Source organism: Sinocyclocheilus grahami, unplaced genomic scaffold (genome assembly GCF_001515645.1).
Source record: "Sinocyclocheilus grahami isolate Dianchi unplaced genomic scaffold, SAMN03320097.WGS_v1.1 scaffold642.1, whole genome shotgun sequence".
Classification (NCBI taxonomy): Eukaryota; Metazoa; Chordata; class Actinopteri; order Cypriniformes; family Cyprinidae; genus Sinocyclocheilus; species Sinocyclocheilus grahami.
This window is the reverse complement of record NW_015505821.1, coordinates 575,687-598,019: the sequence shown is the minus strand read 5'-3', so window position 1 is coordinate 598,019 and position 22,333 is coordinate 575,687. Positions and strand designations below refer to the sequence as shown.

The window sequence follows — 22,333 nt, the reverse complement described above, 5'->3', positions numbered from 1 at the left end:
CTTTCTTATGTCGTTAAGAAGGTTCATAGCTCGCAGAGGGAAACCATATGAAGTGCTTTCTGATCATGGTACAAACTTCAAGGGAGGTACCACAGAACTTCAGAATGCCTTCAATACACTTCACCCAACCTTGAAAGAGCATCTGGCTTCTCAACAGATTCATTTCCGTCTAAACCCACCAAATGCACCGCATTTTGGAGGATCGTGGGAGAGAGAGATTAGGTCTATCAAGACTGCACTGTGCACCTCCCTTGGTTCTCAATCCGTGCCAGAGGAAGTACTGATCACGGTACTTGTGGAAGTGGAGGGCATATTAAACTCCAGGCCATTGGGATATGTTTCCTCAGACATAACAGATATAGACCCTGTGACACCTAATTCCCTCCTCATGGGACGTCCAACTTCTGCATTACCACAAGTTGTCTACCCAGAATCAGAAATGCTCAGTCGTAAGAGATGGCGTCACAGCCAGATTCTAATTGAAAACTTCTTGAAATGTTTCATACAGCATTACCTTCCAGACCTGCAACAACGACAAAAATGGCAAAGAGAATCTGAAAACTTTCAAACTGGTGAAGTCATTGTTCATTTATAGAACCACACCCATACTGATGTATGAATCAAAGACAACAGTAAAGGATCTTTTTTTGTGGACATGGACCAAGTGATTTATTGTTCTGCCTGGACAATCTGTAGCGGTTGTCACCTAGTTTAAGAACTGCACCTTACGAACTTTCATACAGATATGGTGTATGTTTAATACTGTAAAGATGTTTGCTTTAAAGAAATCTATTGTATAAATTGATACATAAATTACATGACTTGACTTGACTGGAGTTCTGAACTGCAGACCTTGTGAACATATCTACATCGCTATGATCAGATGCTTGTTTTCTCAAAGCTGTCATCTTTGTTGTGTTTATTAGGGTGGCTTGAGAAAGCCAACCTACTAAATTTATATTTAAACTTATTATTCTTTTTCTGAGACAAAAATTTATATACGCTACTCCTCCTAGAGCTTTCAAGCTAGACTTAACAAACTCAGGTCAGATCTTCAGACTGGTCTGACTCAGGTTGCTGCATCTTTTCTAACTTCAGACTTATGGATTTCCAAAAAATGTCAATCAAAACTGAAAAATCCCATAGTTACCTTGACGGAATGATCAAATGAGTGAAGACTATTCAAACTCCAACTGTCAAAATTCAAATGTAAACATACTGAAGCCCATTAGACTCAATCAAAGTCCCTTTAAGGCAAGTCATGTCACTCGGCAGCCATCTTTGAAACGTAGGGCTGTAGTACTCGAGTCCAGACTCGAGACAGTTTTCTATGGTCTCGGACTTGTTGGTGTTTGCACTCGGACTTGTCTCGGACTTGGTCACTGGACTCGCCAAATGTTCTCGTTGGTCTCGACCGAGTCCAGCAATATGCTTTTTTTCTCCTTCAAAACAAAACCACATTTGCATGTCGCGCCTGAAAACGCGTGGAAAACGCTAGGCGCACCGCTTTCTCCTTCTTTCCAAAGCACTCTGTAGCCTGCGCTCTATGCTTGCGCTGCAGTGGCGTCTGCCGTTGCTAAGCAACTATGACCTGCGCTCTCCATGAAGACGCGGAAGTTTCAGCAAAGGATAAATGGATTTGCAGCACTAAAAATCCCTTGAGGTAGCTCTGCTACTAAATTAATTTTTTTAAAATGACTATCCTTGCACAGCTATGATCAGCTGTTTCTCCGTCTTGGCTTAGCTTTCAATTTTGTTACGGGAAAGGATGAAGCTGATTGGTTGATTTTTGTCACATGACCCGCGGTGCGCTTGCTGCGTTTTGAAAAGTTTAGACGTTTCTAATTTAATTTTCTACCTGTTAGATTGTGTTTTATTAACGTCTACACCTACTTCCTTCTACAGCATTTATTAATATTAGCTAACTTTAATTTCAGCATTCACTAATGCATTATTCAAATGACAAGTTGTGTTTGTTAACATTAATGCACTATGAACATGAACAAACAATGAATGAACAACTGTATTTTTATTAAATAATGTTAACAAAGACAAAAATAAATAGTGTAATAAATATATTGTTAATTGTTTGTTCATGTTAGTTAATACATTAACTAATGTTAACAAATGACACCTTATTGTAAAGTGTTACCGACTCTTTTTATGAGGTTAGAAATAGGGCTGAAAGATGAATCGTATTTTCATTGTCATTGCAGTATGAACATGTTATTTAGCAATGGGCACCGAAACGTGCTATGAAATTGCAGAGATGGTGGATTTAGGCACCAGAGTGCAGAATTCAGCACTCAACAAAACTCTGGCGTTTCAGCGATGACTCATCTGAACGCCTTTGATTCGCCATTGCATTAATAAACTCAATGGAATCCACTTGTCTTGGACTCGACAAAGCTGGACTTGACTACAGCTCTATTGAAACGCCTCTCGGACATTCAAGCGCAGCTCCTATCTCTTAGAATGGGGAAACATCAAATTCTCCAAAACTGTTCGCCATGCTTAAGATAAAATTTCATATTTGAAATCACCAATGAAATCTGACAACAACTGTCTCATAAATGTTGTTTCTTTTGCTCAAATAGCGTTAAAAAAAGCTTATTTTTCAGGCTAGACCAGCCAGTGCGTGTGCGCAGTCCTGAGCTCACGTCTCAGAACGCTGACTGTTTCTATAGCAACAGGGACTTCGAACGGTAGCTGCAGTGACGTGCTGACTTTACCAATTAGCGATTGGCTCTTTTACTCAGAAGGCGGGGCTTCGTTGGATAGAGAGGCCATATTGAGTGTTGCATTGTTCCCCATTCAAAACTATACGAGTGACACATCTTGGGTATTCCATATGCTGCGTCCCAATTCGCATACTATCTGTCCTAAATAGTATTCGAAATTAGAATTAGTATGTCCCAAATCGTAGTATATTGAAATTAGTATTCCAAAGGTAGCCGGATGGTTTATTGCTTCCGGTAGAAATTCGAAGTGCAAATCCGTACACACTCTAACTGCTAACATTGCCCACAACTCATTGCACGGTGGACAAGGATTCGATTAGAACTACATACACGCATGAAAAGTGTTAAAAACGAAAAAAATGGCAGATATGCGAGACCAACAGACAGGTAGAGAAAGGGGTTTGAGTGATAAATAACCAATATCTAACCTGCTGAAAAAAATATTTATTTAATGTTATCCGCCTTATATTTCATCTGCAGCAACACTGTGAACTTTATAATGAAACGTTTGGTCATTAACTTTTAAATGCATCATTATGCAAACATATGAGCAGAGTTCTCATCATGATAAACCCGCGACTGGCAGATCAACGTGCCTCTTCATTTCTCTCCAATGCAGTAGGAAATTAAATTAAACAAAATATGGATAATGTTAACTTTGACAAGATGATTGACAGTGCCGTTTAAATGGTGACAGGATGTACAGTCATGGCCAAAAGTTTTGGCAGTGACATAAATTTTGTTTTTTGCAAAGTTTGCAGCTTAAGCTGTTGTGGTGTTCATTCACATTGTTTCTAGATTATTGTGTAGAGTGATCAGATGCATTTTAAATAATTGCTAAAAGCTTTATTGTCCAGAAAATTTTTTTTTCACAAAAAACAAATTTCACTGTTTCAAAATTTCAATTTCACCAGCTAACATTGACTAATCATATCAGCAGCACATGTGAAAGTGTGAATGAGTACTAGTCAGGTTAATCACTATCATACTAATTAGATTTTAAGAGCAGACTGATTGCTATAAAATGAGGGAAGAAGCGCTTCCAATCATTGTGTTCTTGTGAGCAATGGTTACCTCCAAAGAAACACATGTAGCCATCATCGCTTTGCATCAAAGTGGCCTCACATGCAAGGAAATTGCTACAAAGAATATTGCACCTGAAAGAACCATTTACCAGATCATCAAAAACTTCAAGGAGAGAGGTTCAACTGCAGTGAAGAAGTCTTCAGGTCGAGTGTCCAGCAAGTGCCAGGACTGTCTCCTCCTGAGGAGTCAGCTACAGAATCGTGTCACCACCAGTGCAGAGCTTGCTCAGGAATGGCAGCAGGTTGGTGTGAGAGCATCTGCACGCACAGTGAGGCAAAGACTTTTGGACAACGACCTGGTGTCAAGAAGGGCAGCAAAGAAGCCACTTCTCAGCAAGAACATCTGTCAAGGACAGACTAAAATTCTGCAGGAAGTACAAGGATTGGACAGCAGAAGACTAGTGCAAAGTTATTTTCTCTGATGAAGCTCCCTTCCGACTGTTTGGGACATCTGGAAAATCGATTGTTCGGAGAAGAAAAGGTGAACACTAACATGGGTCCTGTGACGTGCCAACAGTGAAGCATCCTGAGACCGTCCATGTGTGGGGTTGCTTTTCAACCAAGGGAGTGGGCATTTGTTTTTGGTCTCCTTTGACACCAACTGGCAACCCATGACATCACTGCCTTAAAATGATCCAACAGTTTGTTGCAAAAACAAAAAAATATATATATATTTACAAATACAGTGAACGGCCAGGCTGCAGGGCTGACCGTGAATATACACAAGCAGCCGGACTCACAGCAAAGTCATTCCTTTTGCTGTCCCCTGGGCAGCACTAGACATGGATGGAGCAGGGCTGCCTTCTTTGTTGGCCGCATTGCTGCCATCACGGGCTTGCATGTAGCTAGCAGGGCTGGGGAACTCATAGTGCATCACAGCTGGGGGCACAGGCCAGTTTCCCGGGGGTCTTGCGGTGGCCTGGGTAGGAGAGCGTGGCTGTGGGTAGCTGGAGTAGAAGAGCGTTTGTGGAGGACTCCTCTTGAACACAGGCTCTCTCACCTGAGGGTTACTGTAGGGGTCTTGGGTTGCTCAAGGGGTTTCAGTTTGAACCTGAGAGTGAGGAACTGGTGTGCTGGGTACGGCATTGACGACATACCTCTCCGTCATCCAACTACTGTCTCTTTGATGCCTCTTGAGTTTTATCCTACGGTTTTGAAACCACGTTTTCACCTGTTTGTACATTAGACCCGTTGCTCCAGCAAGCGTCTTCTCTGTGGGCGTGAGGTATATCTGGATATTAAACCGGTGGATCAGAGCATTCATCTGCTCCTCAGAAAAGGCGGCCCGGGTCTTGCGGGTCTGGGTTGGTGGTCGGGCTGGAGATGTGGTCAATGCAGGCAGTGGATGCAAGGCTTCCACCCCAAGATTCAGGCTCACTGGCTCCTCTCTTGCTGCAGAGATGGAGTTTGAGATCTGCTCTCCACTTTCAGGACTGCCACTGTCCATCTCATCTCAAAAAAAATGTTTTGCCAATAAAAGCTTTTAAAATGTATGATATGCTTATCATTATTTTTCAGTATACCATAGAAACATGTGGGAAAATTATCTACAAATACTGAGGTAGCAAACTTTGCAAAACACAACATTTATGTCACTGCCAAAACTTTTGGTCATGACTGTATGTAACTAAGCAACAGAGCGTCTGTTAAAGACACAGTTATGACGAAGTAGTATGTCCCAAACCTTGCCTACTATTCTGCTACATATTCAAAAGTATGTACTTTATCTTCACAAAAAGAGTACATACTTTTAGGGCATAGTATAAGTAGGCGAATCACGACTTCTGGCAACAGCGGAAGTTCGTCAGTACGCTTGTGCACAGAGCCGATTTCTAATCTATGTCTGTGTGTGTATGTATGTATGTATCTATCTAACTATCTATCTATCTATCTATCTTAAAGCTTTTACAACTGCATTGTTACTGGCTTGATTCACTAATGCATAAACAGAAGTAAACCACTTTGCGACAAATAACGGCTGTACACTCGAAGCTCCCCTGAGGACCCTCCCTGGACAATTGCACTTTTGTGGTGGTGTTAAGGTGTGATAAATAGATGTAATAAATAGAGGAAATCCTCCAGGTGTTCCAAGAGGGAGTGGTTCCCTTGTTCAAGGCATATTAACAGAAAGGAAGGATTGTCAATGGTGCAAAAAAAAAAAATTTCAAAAAGTAAAAAAAACAAAAAAAACCCCCACCAAAATACACTAGACTAGTTTGGTTTGGTCTTCTGTCACCCGTTGTGTAGTATTAATCGCATGAAGAAGAATGTTTGAGGTCAAAATATAGTTTAATAACAGCCACAGGTAACTCCAAGAACTAAAGAGTGAAGCAACACAACGTAACCATAGACGAGGCCCGACACACTAAAGGTTAACACACATGACCTTAAATATAATAGCAAACAGGGATGATTAGACACACACACACCTGAATTAAATGCCAAAATCAAATCTGTAACTATGACAACAAATTAGGCAGCAAGTAATTGTGCAAACGAAAGCAAAAGTCCATGTGATGTGAGTAGGGATATGCCGGTATCAAATTCTCATGTTAAGATTAATTGCTAATGCTTTTATCACGGTATACGGTATTATCACAATATTGAAATTTAGTTTAAAAAAAGTGCTGTCATAATACAGTATAACAGGTTTAATAACTTTTTTCTTATAACAAAAATAACTGAACATTTAAATGCAATAAAGCAATACAGAAAAATTTATAAAGTTAAAAGTTTTACACAGATTAAAGTGCAAAACAACTATAAAGACCAATAGGTATCACTTTACAATAAGACCTCATTAGTTAACCTTAGTTAATGCATTAACATTCACAATGAGCAATAGCTACATTTGCTACAGAAGTTATTAATCTTTGTTTAAAAAATACAAGTCTTAGTTCATGTTAGCTCATTAAATAACACAGTTGCAAGTTTCAATTTTAACAACGTGTTATTAAATATTGTAATTACCTAAGATTAATGAATGTTCAGAAGAATTTTTCATTGGCAGTTTGTTAACTAATGAATTAAATAATGTTAACTAATGAAGCCCTAATGTAAAGTCTGACCGAACAATAAAGAATCAAAACACTTTCAAACAATATCGAAGGCATGTTGTAGTCCAGATTAAAATGTAAAATAGATTGAAAATAAATAGCAAATTAAGTCTAAATATTTAAGTATTTGGCTCTGTGATGAACATCATAGCAAATACACAAATCTGAATGACTGTTTAAATCATTTAAACACCTTTCAGAAACAGAAAGTAGTGCAGCTGCTTTGTTTACAGGGTTTCTGGGGTAACGGTTGCATTTAAATGAATTATTATTATTATTATTATTATTATTATTATTATTATTATTATTATTATTATTATTATTATTATTATTATTATTATTATTATTATTATTATTATTATTATTATTATTATTATTATTATTATTATTATTATTATTATTATTATTATTATTATTATTATTATTATTATTATTATTATTATTATTATTATTATTATTATTATTATTATTATTTCTGCAGTTTAGCACCATCTGCTGTCAGAGAGTGAAAGTGGGCTTTCATCCAGAGCATCTCTCACATGTTCCGCCATGTGCTTCTCGTCCGCGCTTGTTTACATCAGAGTACAGCGGTGTTGTGCATTTTGACCAGTTGATGGGAAAAATATTCTTAAAACGCATTCAAAATTCTAAATAATTTGTAATATATAATTATTCACGGTATTTAGAAGTGCCCACGATAACAATATCGTGCATATTCATCACCGTGATATATCGCATTACCGAATACCGGCACAAGTCTAGATGTGAGAGTGTGACAGCTTCTGAGCTCTGAATCAGTATATCGTGTACACGAATCCTGGCACTGATAAGGATCCTGGCTCATTACACATTGGGTCAGTGATGATCACTCAATTTCTGGTGATATAACTACGTACAACGTCAACATACATCATTGTAGAACGTCACCGCTTGTATTAATCAACAACAGGCAAGACCCATATCTTTTTGATATAATTTTTTATGCTCTTTAAACACATTGTTCTGTTACATATCCTTGCAACATTTCAGCCGAATATTAATTATAAATCTTAACTTGATGTGTTCACTTGATGTGTCTAGCGATGTGTTTGTGCTGAAATATACAAAAAAAGCTTTGTCTTTTCAAATCTCCATGCTATTATATTTATTAGTGCTGTCAAATGATTAATCGCAATTAATCACATCCAAAATAAAAGTTTTTGTTTACGCAATATATGGGTGTGTACTGTGTATATATTTTATGTATATATATATATATATATATATATATTCAAATATAATTTATATTATATATAAATATTAATATTTTATATATAAACTAAACATATTTTTCTTACACAAAACAAGAAAGCCAAAAAGTGTTGTGCCCCACTCTCAATTTTAATTCCATTGTTTCCAAATGTTGGACTTGTTTTGGTTTTGTAAAGAAAATACCTGCTTTAATTTTCTTCTCTACTTCATTTGTTGACTCCATCATTCGTTACATTTTTGAGTGCCCACTTTTGCTGCAATGAAAAAACCCACCGGATCCCGCGAGATTTGCATTTTGCATTGACTCCCACGAGATCTGCAAAATCTCAATACCTTCACAATCTGTTCACTTTAGAGGGATATGGGTTCATTTAGAGTGCACACAAATTCTTAAAAAACAAATTAAACTGCTGAAACAGTTTATCTCTAAAACAAAATAAACAAAACTTCTTGATGTGGCACTGATGTAGGACATGGCATTGATGTGTGTACAGCGTAGAACGTGTGACCACACATTTAAAAGACTTCTTTGATGCAAACAAAAAACAGAAATGACAGAAATGATATCTGCTATGGTTCCTGACATAGTAGAGGAGTAGAATGTTTGCATTCAAGCCCCTCTTGCTACCTCTCTTAAGTGGAAGTTTATTAAAGATGCACTTGTTTAAGAACTGTTCCCCTCTCCCTGTTACTAGGGGCTTTAAGTGGGTGGTCCCTCTCTTTTGGTTCCTTGGATTGAGCTCTCGTATGGTCTTCTAGTTCGGGCTGCCTCCCCTGTATCATAGGGTAGTAAGCGGTCCACACAAAGCAGCCTCTTCAGAGATGGTAAATGTCTGAGGATAGTTTCACTTTGACGAGCTGCTCTTTGGTTTGGGCTATTTACTTTATAATTAGATGTTTTTAAGTAGACGGTCCACCATAGGTCCAATTTCTTTTAAAAAAAGAAAGTAAAAGAGGTACCGGCTAGAGGTCTACACGGAGGACCCGAGACCCGAGGACCCGGGACCCAACCCGGGATCTATACGGGTTCGGGGCTATATTTTAAATGGTCAGCCGGGTCCGGGTCGGGTCCCAATCTATTACTTCGGGTCCCGGGTCTGTTTAACATTGTGTGTAATACCCGAGTCGATCGGACTCGGAGAACACCCGGCCGTTATCAGAGTCAGTCAGCGCTATGAGCGTGTTGTTTTGTAACTTTCAACTTGTAAAATTAGGATGAGAAAAGTGTGAGTCGGTAATTTGAAATAAGGTGAAAAAAAACAAAAAAAACACGAGCGACATCATCAGAAGCAGGGTGGGCGGAGTTAATGCACACGCACGGTGATAATGGATACCTTCTCATGAGTGATGTGAATTATTATTGATTATTTTTAAAATAATATTATGAATGAACCGTCTTGTTGTTATATCAAAAATGTTTTACTCAGACTCGGCTCAGAGAGCACAGAGATGATAGCAAATAAGTAAAGCTAACGTCAGCAGCCATGGCACTAGACGAGCAATCGTTATTATAATCCAAATGGGCAAACAGTCTAATTTATTATGCAAGTTGACTCGAGATACAAAAAAATGCAAAACTGCAATGTCGCATTTGTCATCCGTCACCGTGACAGTAAGTGGACTTTTGAAACTGGAATAATGAGTGGATTACGCATTTCAATTGGCAAGAGAGAAATAACACAGATGGAACTTTCTTGGCAAGGAGGATTGTGTGCATCACAGTCAGGTACAAGGGAGAAGGCTTCTTACATTAGGTAAGACAAAAAGTTTAATTTTCGCAACTTGTTTATCAACTTGTTAATAGCAATTTGCTGTGGAATATGTGCCGATCGAGTCGAGACGGGTCTGTGTCTTACCAGCCGGGTTCGGGTCCATCTTTCAAATAATTGACGGTTCGCGTCAGTTCCGGGTAGTACATTTTTGACATTTCTCTGTTCTGCACGGGCCCGGGTCCAACTTTCAAAATAATAGACGTATCTGGGTCGGTTCAGTGCAGCACATTTACGGGTTCGGGTACGAATTTTTGGACCCGTGTAGACCTCTAGTACCGGCTGAGGCTCGTTTCCTCTGATAAGATCTCCCCCATGAGTTGTAAGCTCTTTCCCTACCTAATATTTCTGGTAGGAGGGTTGGGCTGCCTCCCCGCTTTCTAGGGCTTTAAGTAGGCCGTCCCCCTGAGGTTCCTTTTTGATATGTTAGGCTACCTCTCCTGATTTCAGGGTATTTTCAAGTAGGCGGTCCCCCGCAATCCCACATGCTTTGGTCTGTCTACCCTGCATTAGGGTTTCAAGTAGATGGCTCATTGCCTTTAGGAACATAGCTGTTTGAGGACAGTTGTGTTCCCAACTTGGCTGAATGGGATGTCCCACCTTAAATATTAGTGTTGGTTGGGTTCCCCATCTCCCCCAAGTTATTTTAGCTGTCTGGGTGTCATTGGTGTGCCCCCCCCCCCCCTTTTTAATCAGTGTATGTTTGCCACTACTTTTGGTCTCTCTCACCAGGTGGACAGGCAATGCACCGAGGCATGGCATAGTGGGTATTTCATTCCCTATAGTGTCCAGTAGAGGACACAGTGCGAGTTCCCTTGAAGGGGAACCCTCTTATACTTCGGGTGTGCCGCTAATGACGTCAGGGGCTGCACGGTCCAGTGGATTGGAGTGTTTTTGCATGTGCTTCAGACACCGGTCATGCTGATGGCATTCCCCATAGTGTCCACTAGAGGACGCAGTGTCTCGGTCCATCTCCCAGAACCATGGTTACATGCAAAACCCGAGACATTTTCTGAGAACCTCCTTGTCATTTGGCACACAATTTGCCTGCATATGATGAGTTTCTGTATGTATATTTGTGCAGAAGAATTGTCATGACTGAAGTGTTTTTTTAAAATATGATAATATTCAAAGTAATAGTGCTTTGATATCTAAGTGTAAACTGTGAAGAATTAACAAAACAACAGAATAGTCATGACATTCAGCCTCTTGTGTAAGAAACAAGACATCCAAATAACTTGAGTGGTATTGTCATAATTTAGCTGGTAGATATTGGCTACAAATTTGTGACAACACTAGTGGGTATATTTTTTAATCAACAGTACTTGTGAGTGCATTTGGTTTTCATGATATGATAAATAAATACTGAGATCAAATTGTAAGACAATTATTTTTTTCATATGTTAGAAAAGGTTCATCTGAACGTCTAACCTTTAGAGTGCTGTTGAGGGTTCTGATGAGATGTATCTTCTCATTGAGTGTCTGGTTTTTGGAACGCTTTATAAATGAGGCTCGTAATTCCCATTTTGATGATGGCTTCCGCTCACCCATTGGAGACAAACTCGCTCTTTTCAAATGTAAGTACAATCTTTCCATCTCATCATCAGTTCCTTCCTGTCCATCTAGAACTATTAAAAAATTATACATTTTATAGCAAGACTGATGTTTAACCTAAGCAATCAAACCTGAACCTGGCTGAACAATGTAATTCCCTATGCATAAATCGGATGTTAAAATGGCCCCCCAACTTGCTTACTTTCTTGTCTGGTGTCAGTTGAGATCAGCTGTGTTTCTGGTTCCTCTGGCTCTGTGGATATTGCCATAGGTGATGTGCTAGATGAGCATCCAAGGGGGTCTTGAGATTGAGCTGTGGCTTCATGATGTTGTGAGGTTTCCTTTATTGAGGTGCTCATTGTATGGACCACAGCAGAGCAGACCACAGTTTCACCAGCAGTAGGGGTTGCCTGGGAGACAAGGTCTAGCCAAGACCGTCTATGCTTGGCCAGAGATGAGACAGAGCTGTGGGAGGTCATTGTACTGACGGGGGAGGAGAGGGTTCCAGTGGCTTCACTAGGAACAGGGGAGGAATATGGAGGAGGAAGGCTTCCCTAAATGGAGAAGATACCACTGAGTGAGGGAGGGATAATGGCATACTCTGTTATAATATGTCTGGTGGCAAATGTATAAAAAATTTCCAACATAGTTCCCTAATCAAAAACACCTGAACAAGCTAACCAAGGTATTTAAGATAACTAGAAATTTACAGGCAGGTGAGTTTGATCAAGGTTGGAGCTAGACTCTCTAGGAAAGCGGATCTTGAGGGCCAGAGTTGAGAACCCCTGTTCTAGGCTTTGTTTTATAAAGCCCCCTTTTAATTCTCAAAATAGGTATGAATTACACCATTAACCTCATTGACAGCTACGATGCTTTATGAAATGACAGACCACTAGTACAAAAAAACAGATTACTGTTTACTAAACATGCTCTCAAAATGATGTTGTGCATCCTGAAAATTTAAAGGAGTCAGTTTAGTGATAGAACACAGTTGTCACGCTCTTTTACAACCAAGCTGTGTGTAAACAGTCCTATTTACCACTTTAAACACAACTGACAATCATATTCTGCTGCTGTGTGAATGCAACCAATGTAAAAACAGTCCGAAACTTGAGGTTTCCAAATAATATATGGACAGGCCTTTGGCATGAGGACAAGGCCACATACACTATGCATCTGTGAACTTGCCTGATGCACAGTGGCCGATAGACCACTGGCATTTGCTACAGCTTGGGTGTGGTGCTCAGAATATGGCGGTGGAGGCGTGTCAGTGGACTCCTCGTGATCACTGGCCTCACTGTAGCATTCTGTGCATTAGAAAAACAAAAATGCAATAAATAAATGTAAATAGATGAATATTGTAACGAATACTTGTAACACTAGTACACTAACTCACACAACTTACCAGCTGTATGAGCCTCTGTGGGTTCATACTGAATAGATGCCAGACCAAGTTTATTCAGCCATCTGAAATCACAAAACATTAGAACACATTACCAACAATTAAACATAATGACTGTCAAAATTAATGCTTTTATACACTTGGTTACTGTCGAGCACCATTCTTTATTGATTAAATGTATTTATTAAATTTTAAGTTTCCATCTGCTATATTCAATCACATGCATTCTCTAAAGAAACCACAAAGATATGTCAGTCAACTCAATGTCAGTAAATCCAGATGTGCAAAATGTCAGAAACAATCATACATGCTGCTCTTTGCAGTTTTGAGTCTTGAACTGTCAGAAACCAATTTGATTTCTCATGACACATATTTCATTGATATTTATCATAGCTTTTGTAGTAATGACATAGTAACCGCTTACATCACCTTTCATTATAATCAAAAATCTAAGTATTAAATATCAACTATGTTTGCCATTTGTACAAACAAGAACTCCCTGGGAGTTGTGTTGTCCATAGCTACCAGCTCCTGGTAGAGTCTCCCTCTGCAATTGACAATTGACTGCAAAATTGGTCCCAGGTAAAAGGCCAGACAAAGGAAGAGAGAGGGATACGGGGGCCCTATGTGAATGGGGCCCAGTTGGGCTCGAAAGAATAATGTGGGACCTTGTCGGGCCATCTTCCAGGGGAATCCCACACACACAGGATAATGCGATACCTTTTGATACTGTGTTTGGACTCTGTCCTTCTCTGGAGTCATCCAGGTTGAGAAACAAATCCCGACTTGGTGCAACATTTTTGGAGTTTAGCCTAGTTTAGCCCGAGAGGGTCGGCTCAGTGTGACTTTGTGTCACAGAGAGAAGACTCTGACTCTCAATGTGTTCTGTGCTTATGCACATTTCAGAGTATCTGACCTTCTTAGAGACCCTGGATGGCTCTCTGGAAAGTGTTGTCAACTGATCACCACCTGGTGGTGAGTTGGATAAGATGACTGACTGACCTGGGAAACACCTTTTGCGAGTGAACAGGGAACATTTGGCAGAGGACCCTGACCGGTAAATATTTAACTCCCACCTCTGGAGGAGCTATTCCTTCATCCTGAGGGAGGCTGGAGACATATAATTAGAGTGGGACCTGTCCAAAATATAAAAAAATGGAACTGAAGGGTGTGTTCTAATTATCAAGGGATCACACTTCTCAGCCTACCCTACCTGCAAAAGCCTATGCCAGAGTTCTGAAAAAAGGAGAATCCATCCAGTTGGAAAAATGTCAATCAATGGACAATCAAGACTTACTGAAATGGTTTGAAAACTAGTGTGAAGCAGTGGGGACGAGGCTCAGGACCTCCAAATCTGAGGACCGAACCACCAAGGGGAAACAGGGGCTGAGCCCAAATGAAAAACTCTCAATTTACCAGGTAATTTATGTTCCGACCCTCACTTAACGTCATGAACTTTGGGTAATGACCTATAGAACAAGACGTGTGTATAAGCAACTGAAATAAATTTTCTCAGCAGGGCATCTGGGCGAACCTTGAGAGAGAGTGAAAACCTCTGTCATCGGAAGAGACTTGGAGTAGAGCCACTTGCACCACATATTTGTGAGACATCCACACAAATAGGCAAATCCAATAATTACACATATTATTTCTTAAAAGCAACTGAATGCGTTAACAATCTATATCAACAGTTTATACAAACCACTACTGTGACTACTGTAAATACAACTATGGATATTGTTAAACAGATTGTTTTTTTTTTTGCTTTGTCAGAATGAGATGTCAATTGGCTTACAAGTTCATGTCCTCATTGCTGTCTGCTGCAAAGTGAAACATCATGACTTTGTGGTGGCAAGCTTTGATCGCACTGTGAGAAACAAAAAGAGTGTGAAGGATTGTTCAGTTGAAAAATATTTGTAATTATCATGATGATGAGTATATTCCGCTTCAAGGCCCTTGCATTTGGAAAACAAACAACTTTGTACTTTGTAAAGAATTAACAGGTATGAAAATGACACTTACTATTTTTTCTTACATTCCATCGCCCGGTCAATTACAAAATCAGTCAAATTTATAAAGCCTTCTGCTTTTTCAGCCTGGAAAAACACAAAAACACTAAAGTTGTACATACTGTATATATGTATATGATGCTGTGCTAACCTTTATAAATGATATTCAATAATAGGGAAAACAGCGTGAAAAGAGGAAGACACATATAATGAAACTGAATTCAGAATTCAGATGACTCACCACTTGATTTGTGTACCAGTACAGAGAGGTTTTCTTTAGCACGAACCAATACTTTTTCCACTTAATACCCAGAAATCCCTTCCCCTCTTTCTTCCTATAAAGCCAGCCCTGATGGTCCACTGGGTCCAAATCTTTCACTGAAACTCTCCTTCTGCTCATTCTTGGACTTCCTATAAGAACAAATGTACAAATACAACAATAAAACAGAAATGATGACACATATGACCATACCTTGTGTGGTTTATGTTATGTGATACAAACCTCTAAAATTCTTCTTCTTTGACTTCTGTCTGAGGGACACCTGAAGACAAATAGATGAAATATGCTGGTATTATCATGACCACACCATGTCTCATTATTATGATTTCACACTTTCACAATGCAGACAAAAATAACTTAATGTACAATAGGTTCACAAGAATTACCGGATTGTACTCATCAGAAGCCATACAAGGAGCCAGGGAAATGGGAAAGGAGGCCTGGTAAGAGACCAAAGCAGACACAGTCAAATTATTATTAGGGTCTGTTTCAGTCAGGTCCCTTCATAGCACTTTATTTTACAGTCCTGTTCTACATTGTGCATATTATGTACTAATTACCTAGGGTGACCATATCTTATATCTTATATTTTAGTTTTCCAAAAAGAGGACCGTTGGGGGGGTGGGAGGGGGGTTCGCCTAAAAGTATACGTAGCAAGGTTTTTTGATGTTTGTTTGCTTGTTTTGTTTTTATAATAAATAAAAAGAAAACAAGTACACAGTATAGAAAAAGAATAGGGAATGCTAGTGTTAGAGGGTCATTTTTAAATAAAAATAAAATAAGTCAATAGAACAGAAAAATAATAGAGAATGTTAGTGTTAAAGGCTCTTTTTTTCTTTTTAAATAAAACCAGTAGAATAGAAATAGAATAGAGTGCAAATGCTAGTGTCACATTTTTAAAATAAAAAAAAAACAAGCAGATAAAATCAAGCAGATAAAATTAAAATTAGCATTATAACAGAGAGTGTTAGAGCTAGAGTTAGAGGGACAAATGAAGATGAAAGAGATGTGTTTTCAGCTGTTTCTTTAAAAGTATACGTAGCAAGGTTTTTTGTGTGTTTGTTTGCTTGTTTTGTTTTTATAATAAATAAAAAGAAAACAAGTACACAGTATAGAAAAAGAATAGGGAATGCTAGTGTTAGAGGGTCATTTTTAAATAAAAATAAAATAAGTCAATAGAACAGAAAAAGAATAGAGAATGTTAGTGTTAAAGGCTCTTTTTTTCTTTTTAAATAAAACCAGTAGAATAGAAATAGAATAGAGTGCAAATGCTAGTGTCACATTTTTAAAATAAAAAAAAACTAAAATTAGCATTATAACAGAGAGTGTTAGAGCTAGAGTTAGAGGGACAAATGAAGATGAAAGAGATGTGTTTTCAGCTGTTTCTTGAAAACGATTAAGGACTCAGCTGCTTGGATTGAGCTGGGCAGGTCATTCCACCAGGAGGGAACAGTTGATGTAAAAGTCCATGAAAGTTTTATCATAGGTAGAATGCAAAATGTCATTTATGCAATATTTCAAACCTTTAACCCACTTGGGAAAATCAACCCATGGCAACAGTTTAAAAGTAGCCCAATTCTGTGGGGGGAAAAATTTGGACTTGGCAACCCTGCATCCAAGAAGAGTTGCCGGAGTCAGATTTGATTGATCTCAGGTTGAGAATAAGGAGAGATGACTGACAAGACCATGCTGGAGTATTTGCTGCTCAACAGATCCTGAGCTCATTGACAAATATCTGATCTTGTAAGATGTGCTCCCTTCACACAGAGTGCGTGTGATCGTGAAACCGAAAGTGAAGTGAACAGCATGAACGCTCATTCAAAAAAGATTTACAGTAAATACACCGCATCCGTGAGAGCGGCTCCCTGAAACGCCAAAATTATATACAATATTAGAATGTTTAAAGAAGTGGACACGAAAATCGCGGGAGCGAAACACATGTTGCGGGAGCAGGCGGCAATGGTAAGAGATTCAGCAGGAGCGAGATTAAGAAAACAGACAAATCATTTTGGGCGATTAAGTAATCCCGGCAGGACATTTTTTTAGGTCCAAAAAGAGGACATGTCAGGGGAAAAGAGGACTTGTGGTCACCCTGTATTATCAGTTATTGTAATTACAGTTATTGTAATTAACCCTGAACCTAATCCCTAATCCTGACCTTAAGGTCACTATTGGTGCTTTTCCACTGCATGGTACAGCATGGTACGGTACGGCACGGCTCACTTTTGGGGGGTTTTCCACTGTGTACAGTACCTGGTACCTGGTACTTTTTTCAGTACCACCTCGGCTGAGGTTCCAAGCGAGCCGTACTGTTACCAAAATGTGACGGGTAAACCCTGCTGAACACTAATTTGCCGGAGAGAATCGCCACTACCTGCACCATTGAACACGAGACACAACACCCGCTATATTAAATCAGCACAGCCAGCGAGGATCAAACTTTTTTTGAATGAATGCAACAGTTTTCGCACCTTTTTTTAAACAACAAAATAATGGTTGATTTGTGGTCTATTGAGGACGTACAGATGTTCCTCTCGTTGATAGCCGAGGAGCGGATCCAGCAAGAGCTTGATGGGATGACACAAAATGAAAATGTTTTTCAGGAGGTCACGGCAGTAGAGGCGGCGCAACTATAACGACATAATATAATCTATAATCTAAAATCTATAATCCCGCCCACTCTAAAGCGGTACTAAACTGCAGTTGAAACTCAAACTGAGTCGAGCCGAGCCGTACCATGCAGTGGAAAAGCACCATATGAAATCAAAATGGACATGGCAAGGACCTCTCATCTCCAGCAACTTGTCATTGACATGAGATCACAGTAATAACAAACAACACTGGTCAAATTATCCAGCACACTCTAATATGCAAAACACCCTGCTAGAAGACCATTGTTACCATTGGCTCACTGACTCCCTGGATGTGTAACCTCCATAGAAGTTTCACCTGGTTTCACTCAGGTGGTTAACTGACTGCTTTTCATAGCTCCATTTCCTGTTTCTCTAATCTCAAATATCATTTGCCCTTCCTGTATGTGTGATGGTATGTTCGTTTAGACTGCAGTTAGGAACCTAGGTGTGCTATATGATAGCAATCTTTCCTTAGAAAGCCACGTTTCTAGCATTTGTAAATCTGCATTTTTCCATCTCAAAAATATATCTAAATTACGACCTATGCTCTCAATGTCAAATGCAGAAATGTTAATCCATGCGTTTATGACCTCAAGGTTAGATTATTGTAATGCTTTATTGGGTGGTTGTTCTGCACGCTTAATAAACAAACTCCAGCTGGTCCAAAATGCAGCAGCTATAGTTCTTACTAGAACCAGGAAGTATGACCATATTAGCCCGGTTCTGTCAACACTGCACTGGCTACCTATTAAACATTGTATAGATTTTAAAATCTTGCTTATTACTTATAAAGCCCTGAATGGTTTAGCACCTCAGTATTTGAACAAGTTCTTGTTACATTATAATCCTCCACGTCCGCTGCGTTCTCAAAACTCTAGCAATTTGATAATACCTAGAATGTCAAAATCTAGAAGAATGGCATCTATGCTAATATTAGTCTGTTTCCCTTTTATTCCGAGGTCACCGTAGCCACCAGATCCAGTCTGTATCCAGATCAGATTGTCACTGCAGTCACCCGGATCCAGTACGTATTCAGACCAGATGGTGGATCAGCACCTAGAGAGGACCTCTACAGCCCTGAAAGTCAGCAGAGACCAGGACAACTAGATAAGCCCCAGATACAGATCCCCAGTAAAGACCTTGTCTCAGACGGCCATCGGGACAAGACCACAGGAACCAGTTGAGTCCTCTGCACAATGAGAATTGAACTGCTGGTTTCGTCTGGCCACCCGACTGAGCCTGGTTTCTCCCAAGGTTTTTTCTCCATTCTGTCACCAATGGAGTTTTGGTTCCTTGCCGCTGTCGCCTCTGGCTTGCTTAGTTGGGGACACTTCATTTCCAGCGATATCGTTGACTTGATTGCAAATGATTGCAAAGATGCTATTTTAACTGAACTGAGCTGAATGATGACATCACTGAATTCAATGATGAACTGCCTTTAACTGAAAAATTAGTGTTTACTATTGTCACTTTGCATTATTGACACACTATTTTCCTAATTAATGTTGTACAGTTGCTTTGACACAATCTGTATTGTTAAAAGCGCTATATAAATAAAGGTGACTTGACTTGACTTATAGTGTTTAGTTAATAAAACATTTGTGCACAAATTACACAAGTTTCTGATTCTGTCACTGTTTGTGGATAATGTCCCTTTAACGATCTGATCTTGTACACATTCTAACACACACTAGTACTGTACGAAAGTTATTTTCTGTGGCCACAAAAATGTAATTTATGAGTTGATATGAAATTACACTGAATGTTTGCTGGGCGAACAGATTAGTTGATGGTAATATTAATTCTGCTACAGTTACTACTGGCAGCTGATTTAAATAATTGTAATTAATTATAATTATTTATATACATTTCCCTTTTGAGCTAATTTGCTACACTGTTCAAAAAAATAATAAAAATAAGGGAACACTTAAATCACACATTGAATCTCGATGGATGAAATATTCAAGTTTAAAATCTTTAGTTATATGCATTGTGAAATTTGTTGAAAATATAATAATGTGACAATGGTCAATGGAAACCAAAATCATCAACCCACATGCTCCTGATAGTGTCCTGTGGGATCTCCTGCTGGACCTGGATCAGGGCATTAGTGAGCACCTGGACAATCTGTGGTGCTACTTTTCGTCTTTGGATGCCCCAATAAATAATATCCCAGACGTTCTCAATTGGATTCAGATCTGGGGAACGTGAGGGCCAGTCAATGTCATCAATGCCTTCATCATATAGAAACTGTCTGAACACACTGGCCATATGAGGCCGGGCATTGTCATGCACCAGGAGAAACCCAGGCCTCACTGCACCAGGGTGAGGTCTGACAATGGCTCTGAGGATTTCATCCCGGTACAGTAGTAAGGGTACAGCTGGCTAGCACATGGAGGTCTGAGCAACCCTCCAACGTCATGAGACGTTGATATTTGGTTAAATTTTGGTTGTGAGATTGGGTGACCAAAATTCAATGTAAATTCAACATCTAATGTCAATGTTAAATTGATGTCCAATACCGACGTCAGCTGACGTTGATATTTTGTTGTTTTTAGGTTGTGTAACCAAAATCCAATGTTAAGTCAACGTCAAACTGACATCAAACGTCCGGTGCCTGCTTTCTCTTTTTTTCCTTCTGTTTTCCTTCTACCACGACCAGGTATTGAGTGAGCAGTGCCGGACAGACCAGAGAATCGTGTTTGTCACAGTCTGAGAGTCTTTGGGTGCTTTTTTTGGAAATTCAGCTTTTTTGGAAAGCAAGCTTCATGTGTCTTCATCAAGGCTTCCCTCTAGCAATTCTGCTACAAAGCCCAGATCTTTGGTCTGTTGCAGTGATAATTGTCTGCAATCTACACACAATTTCTCCCATTTCCACACATCGGCTTTTGGTTATTTCTCTTACCAAGGCCCTTCTCACCCTTTTGCTCAGTTTGGCCGGATGAGTAGCTCTAGGGTCCTGGTCGTTCCAAACATTTTCCATTTTAGAAATATGGAGGACACTGTGCTTTTGGGAGTCTTTAATGTAGTAGATCTTTTGTAGCCTTCCTCAGATCAATACAGTTCTGTCTCTGAGCTTTGCAGTCAGTTCCTCGTGATTTGGTTTTTGATCCGATATGTACTTCTAGCTGTTAGACCATAGACAGTTGTGTCTTTACAAATAATGGCAAATTAATTACATTTGCCATATGGACTCCAGTAGAAACATATCAAATATGATCCAGAGAAATAGGATGCACCTGAGATAAATTCCTTATAAGGGTTAGAATTAGGAATTGAAGAACTGCACTATAGTGTAGGCCACCAAAAAGCTGAACATAATCATAAAAAAACAACAACACTGGCATGGTATGGATAACTCTTCAGAATGTCACAACCAAACACTATATATATCCCTGCTTTATCAGTCAGAAAAAAAAAATGTATTCACGACAGAGGAACCCAGAAAAAGAGTAAAAGAGTTCAATGTCATAACCAGTGCATTGAAACTGACGGTGGAAAAAGACACAAGCTAATCTATAGTGTAGGCCACCAAAAAGCTGAACATAATCATAAAAAAACAACAACACTGGCATGGTATGGATAACTCTTCAGAATGTCACAACCAAACACTATATATATCCCTGCTTTATCAGTCAGAAAAAAAAAAATGTATTCACGACAGAGGAACCCAGAAAAAGAGTAAAAGAGTTCAATGTCATAACCAGTGCATTGAAACTGACGGTGGAAAAAGACACAAGCTAAACGAAACCCATTGCTCAATTTCCTCAAACTGCTCATGTTCCTCTTTGAATGGCAAAAATTCTCAAAAGAGCATTTTCTACAATGCAATGTAGACTTTTTTATGTCTGATATTTTTCATAAAAAAAGGTTTGTTGCCATATAACATGTGTGGAATACCGTACCTTTTCGAATGATACACCATTAACCATTATAAACAAGAATACAGGCTACCATCTATACTGCACTTATAAGTGACACGAAAATATGACTTCAGTGTCAAAATCTCCTGTCAATTTATGAAAAAAAAAATTGAATTAAATTTCTTTAAATGTTTAGATGATTACTCATAAGAAATATTTTGAATATCTCCAGCCTGCAGTTGATAACACTGCTGCATTACAGTACCTGTATATGAAAATATAGGGATACATTATCTGTTTTACCTGTTCACCAGACTTGACCAGGTGGAGCGTCTGACGTCTGACCATCTGTTTTTATACTCCGAAATGGCATGTAACTGTCCTCCTACCACAGTTAAAATTAAGTGGTCAACCCCACAGCCAGATCATTTTAGAGAGAGAGAGAGAAATTACTTCTGCTTACGCAAGAAACATTTCAAAACATCCTCAACTTCTTATTCTACACAAACCGTATGAAAGCTGATTATGTATTATACACATTTAGCTGTTAATGTTAAATGGAGTTCACATGAAATAGAGGTGAACTTCTGCGACAAAGACCTGCACTCTTGCACTCTCTGCTATGTGTTGTGTAGTCTCTGTTACCACTGTCTACAATATTCATGATTGAACCAAAATGTCTGCAAATAA

General features: G+C 39.1%; 1 protein-coding gene across 2 annotated transcripts in view; it reads right to left on the bottom strand.

Moving 5' to 3' along the window:
* The window catches only part of LOC107558353 (interactor protein for cytohesin exchange factors 1-like), a 28,838-nt gene extending 6,821 nt beyond the window's left edge, over positions 1-22,017 (bottom strand). The window contains exons 1-10 of one of the 2 annotated variants that reach the window (XM_016242012.1): positions 21,947-22,017; positions 15,534-15,587; positions 15,370-15,409; positions 15,109-15,278; positions 14,881-14,954; positions 14,654-14,725; positions 12,862-12,923; positions 12,645-12,763; positions 11,659-12,010; positions 11,334-11,530 (exon numbers count right to left, since the gene is read on the bottom strand). In XM_016242012.1, the coding sequence (XP_016097498.1) occupies positions 11,334-11,530; positions 11,659-12,010; positions 12,645-12,763; positions 12,862-12,923; positions 14,654-14,725; positions 14,881-14,954; positions 15,109-15,278; positions 15,370-15,409; positions 15,534-15,587; positions 21,947-21,991 (1,185 nt within the window). In that variant the 5' untranslated portion in view covers positions 21,992-22,017. The remainder of the gene's footprint in view (positions 1-11,333; positions 11,531-11,658; positions 12,011-12,644; positions 12,764-12,861; positions 12,924-14,653; positions 14,726-14,880; positions 14,955-15,108; positions 15,279-15,369; positions 15,410-15,533; positions 15,588-21,946) is intronic. The other variant, XM_016242013.1, reaches the window with a different exon arrangement.
* Between the last annotated feature and the right edge of the window lie 316 nt (positions 22,018-22,333).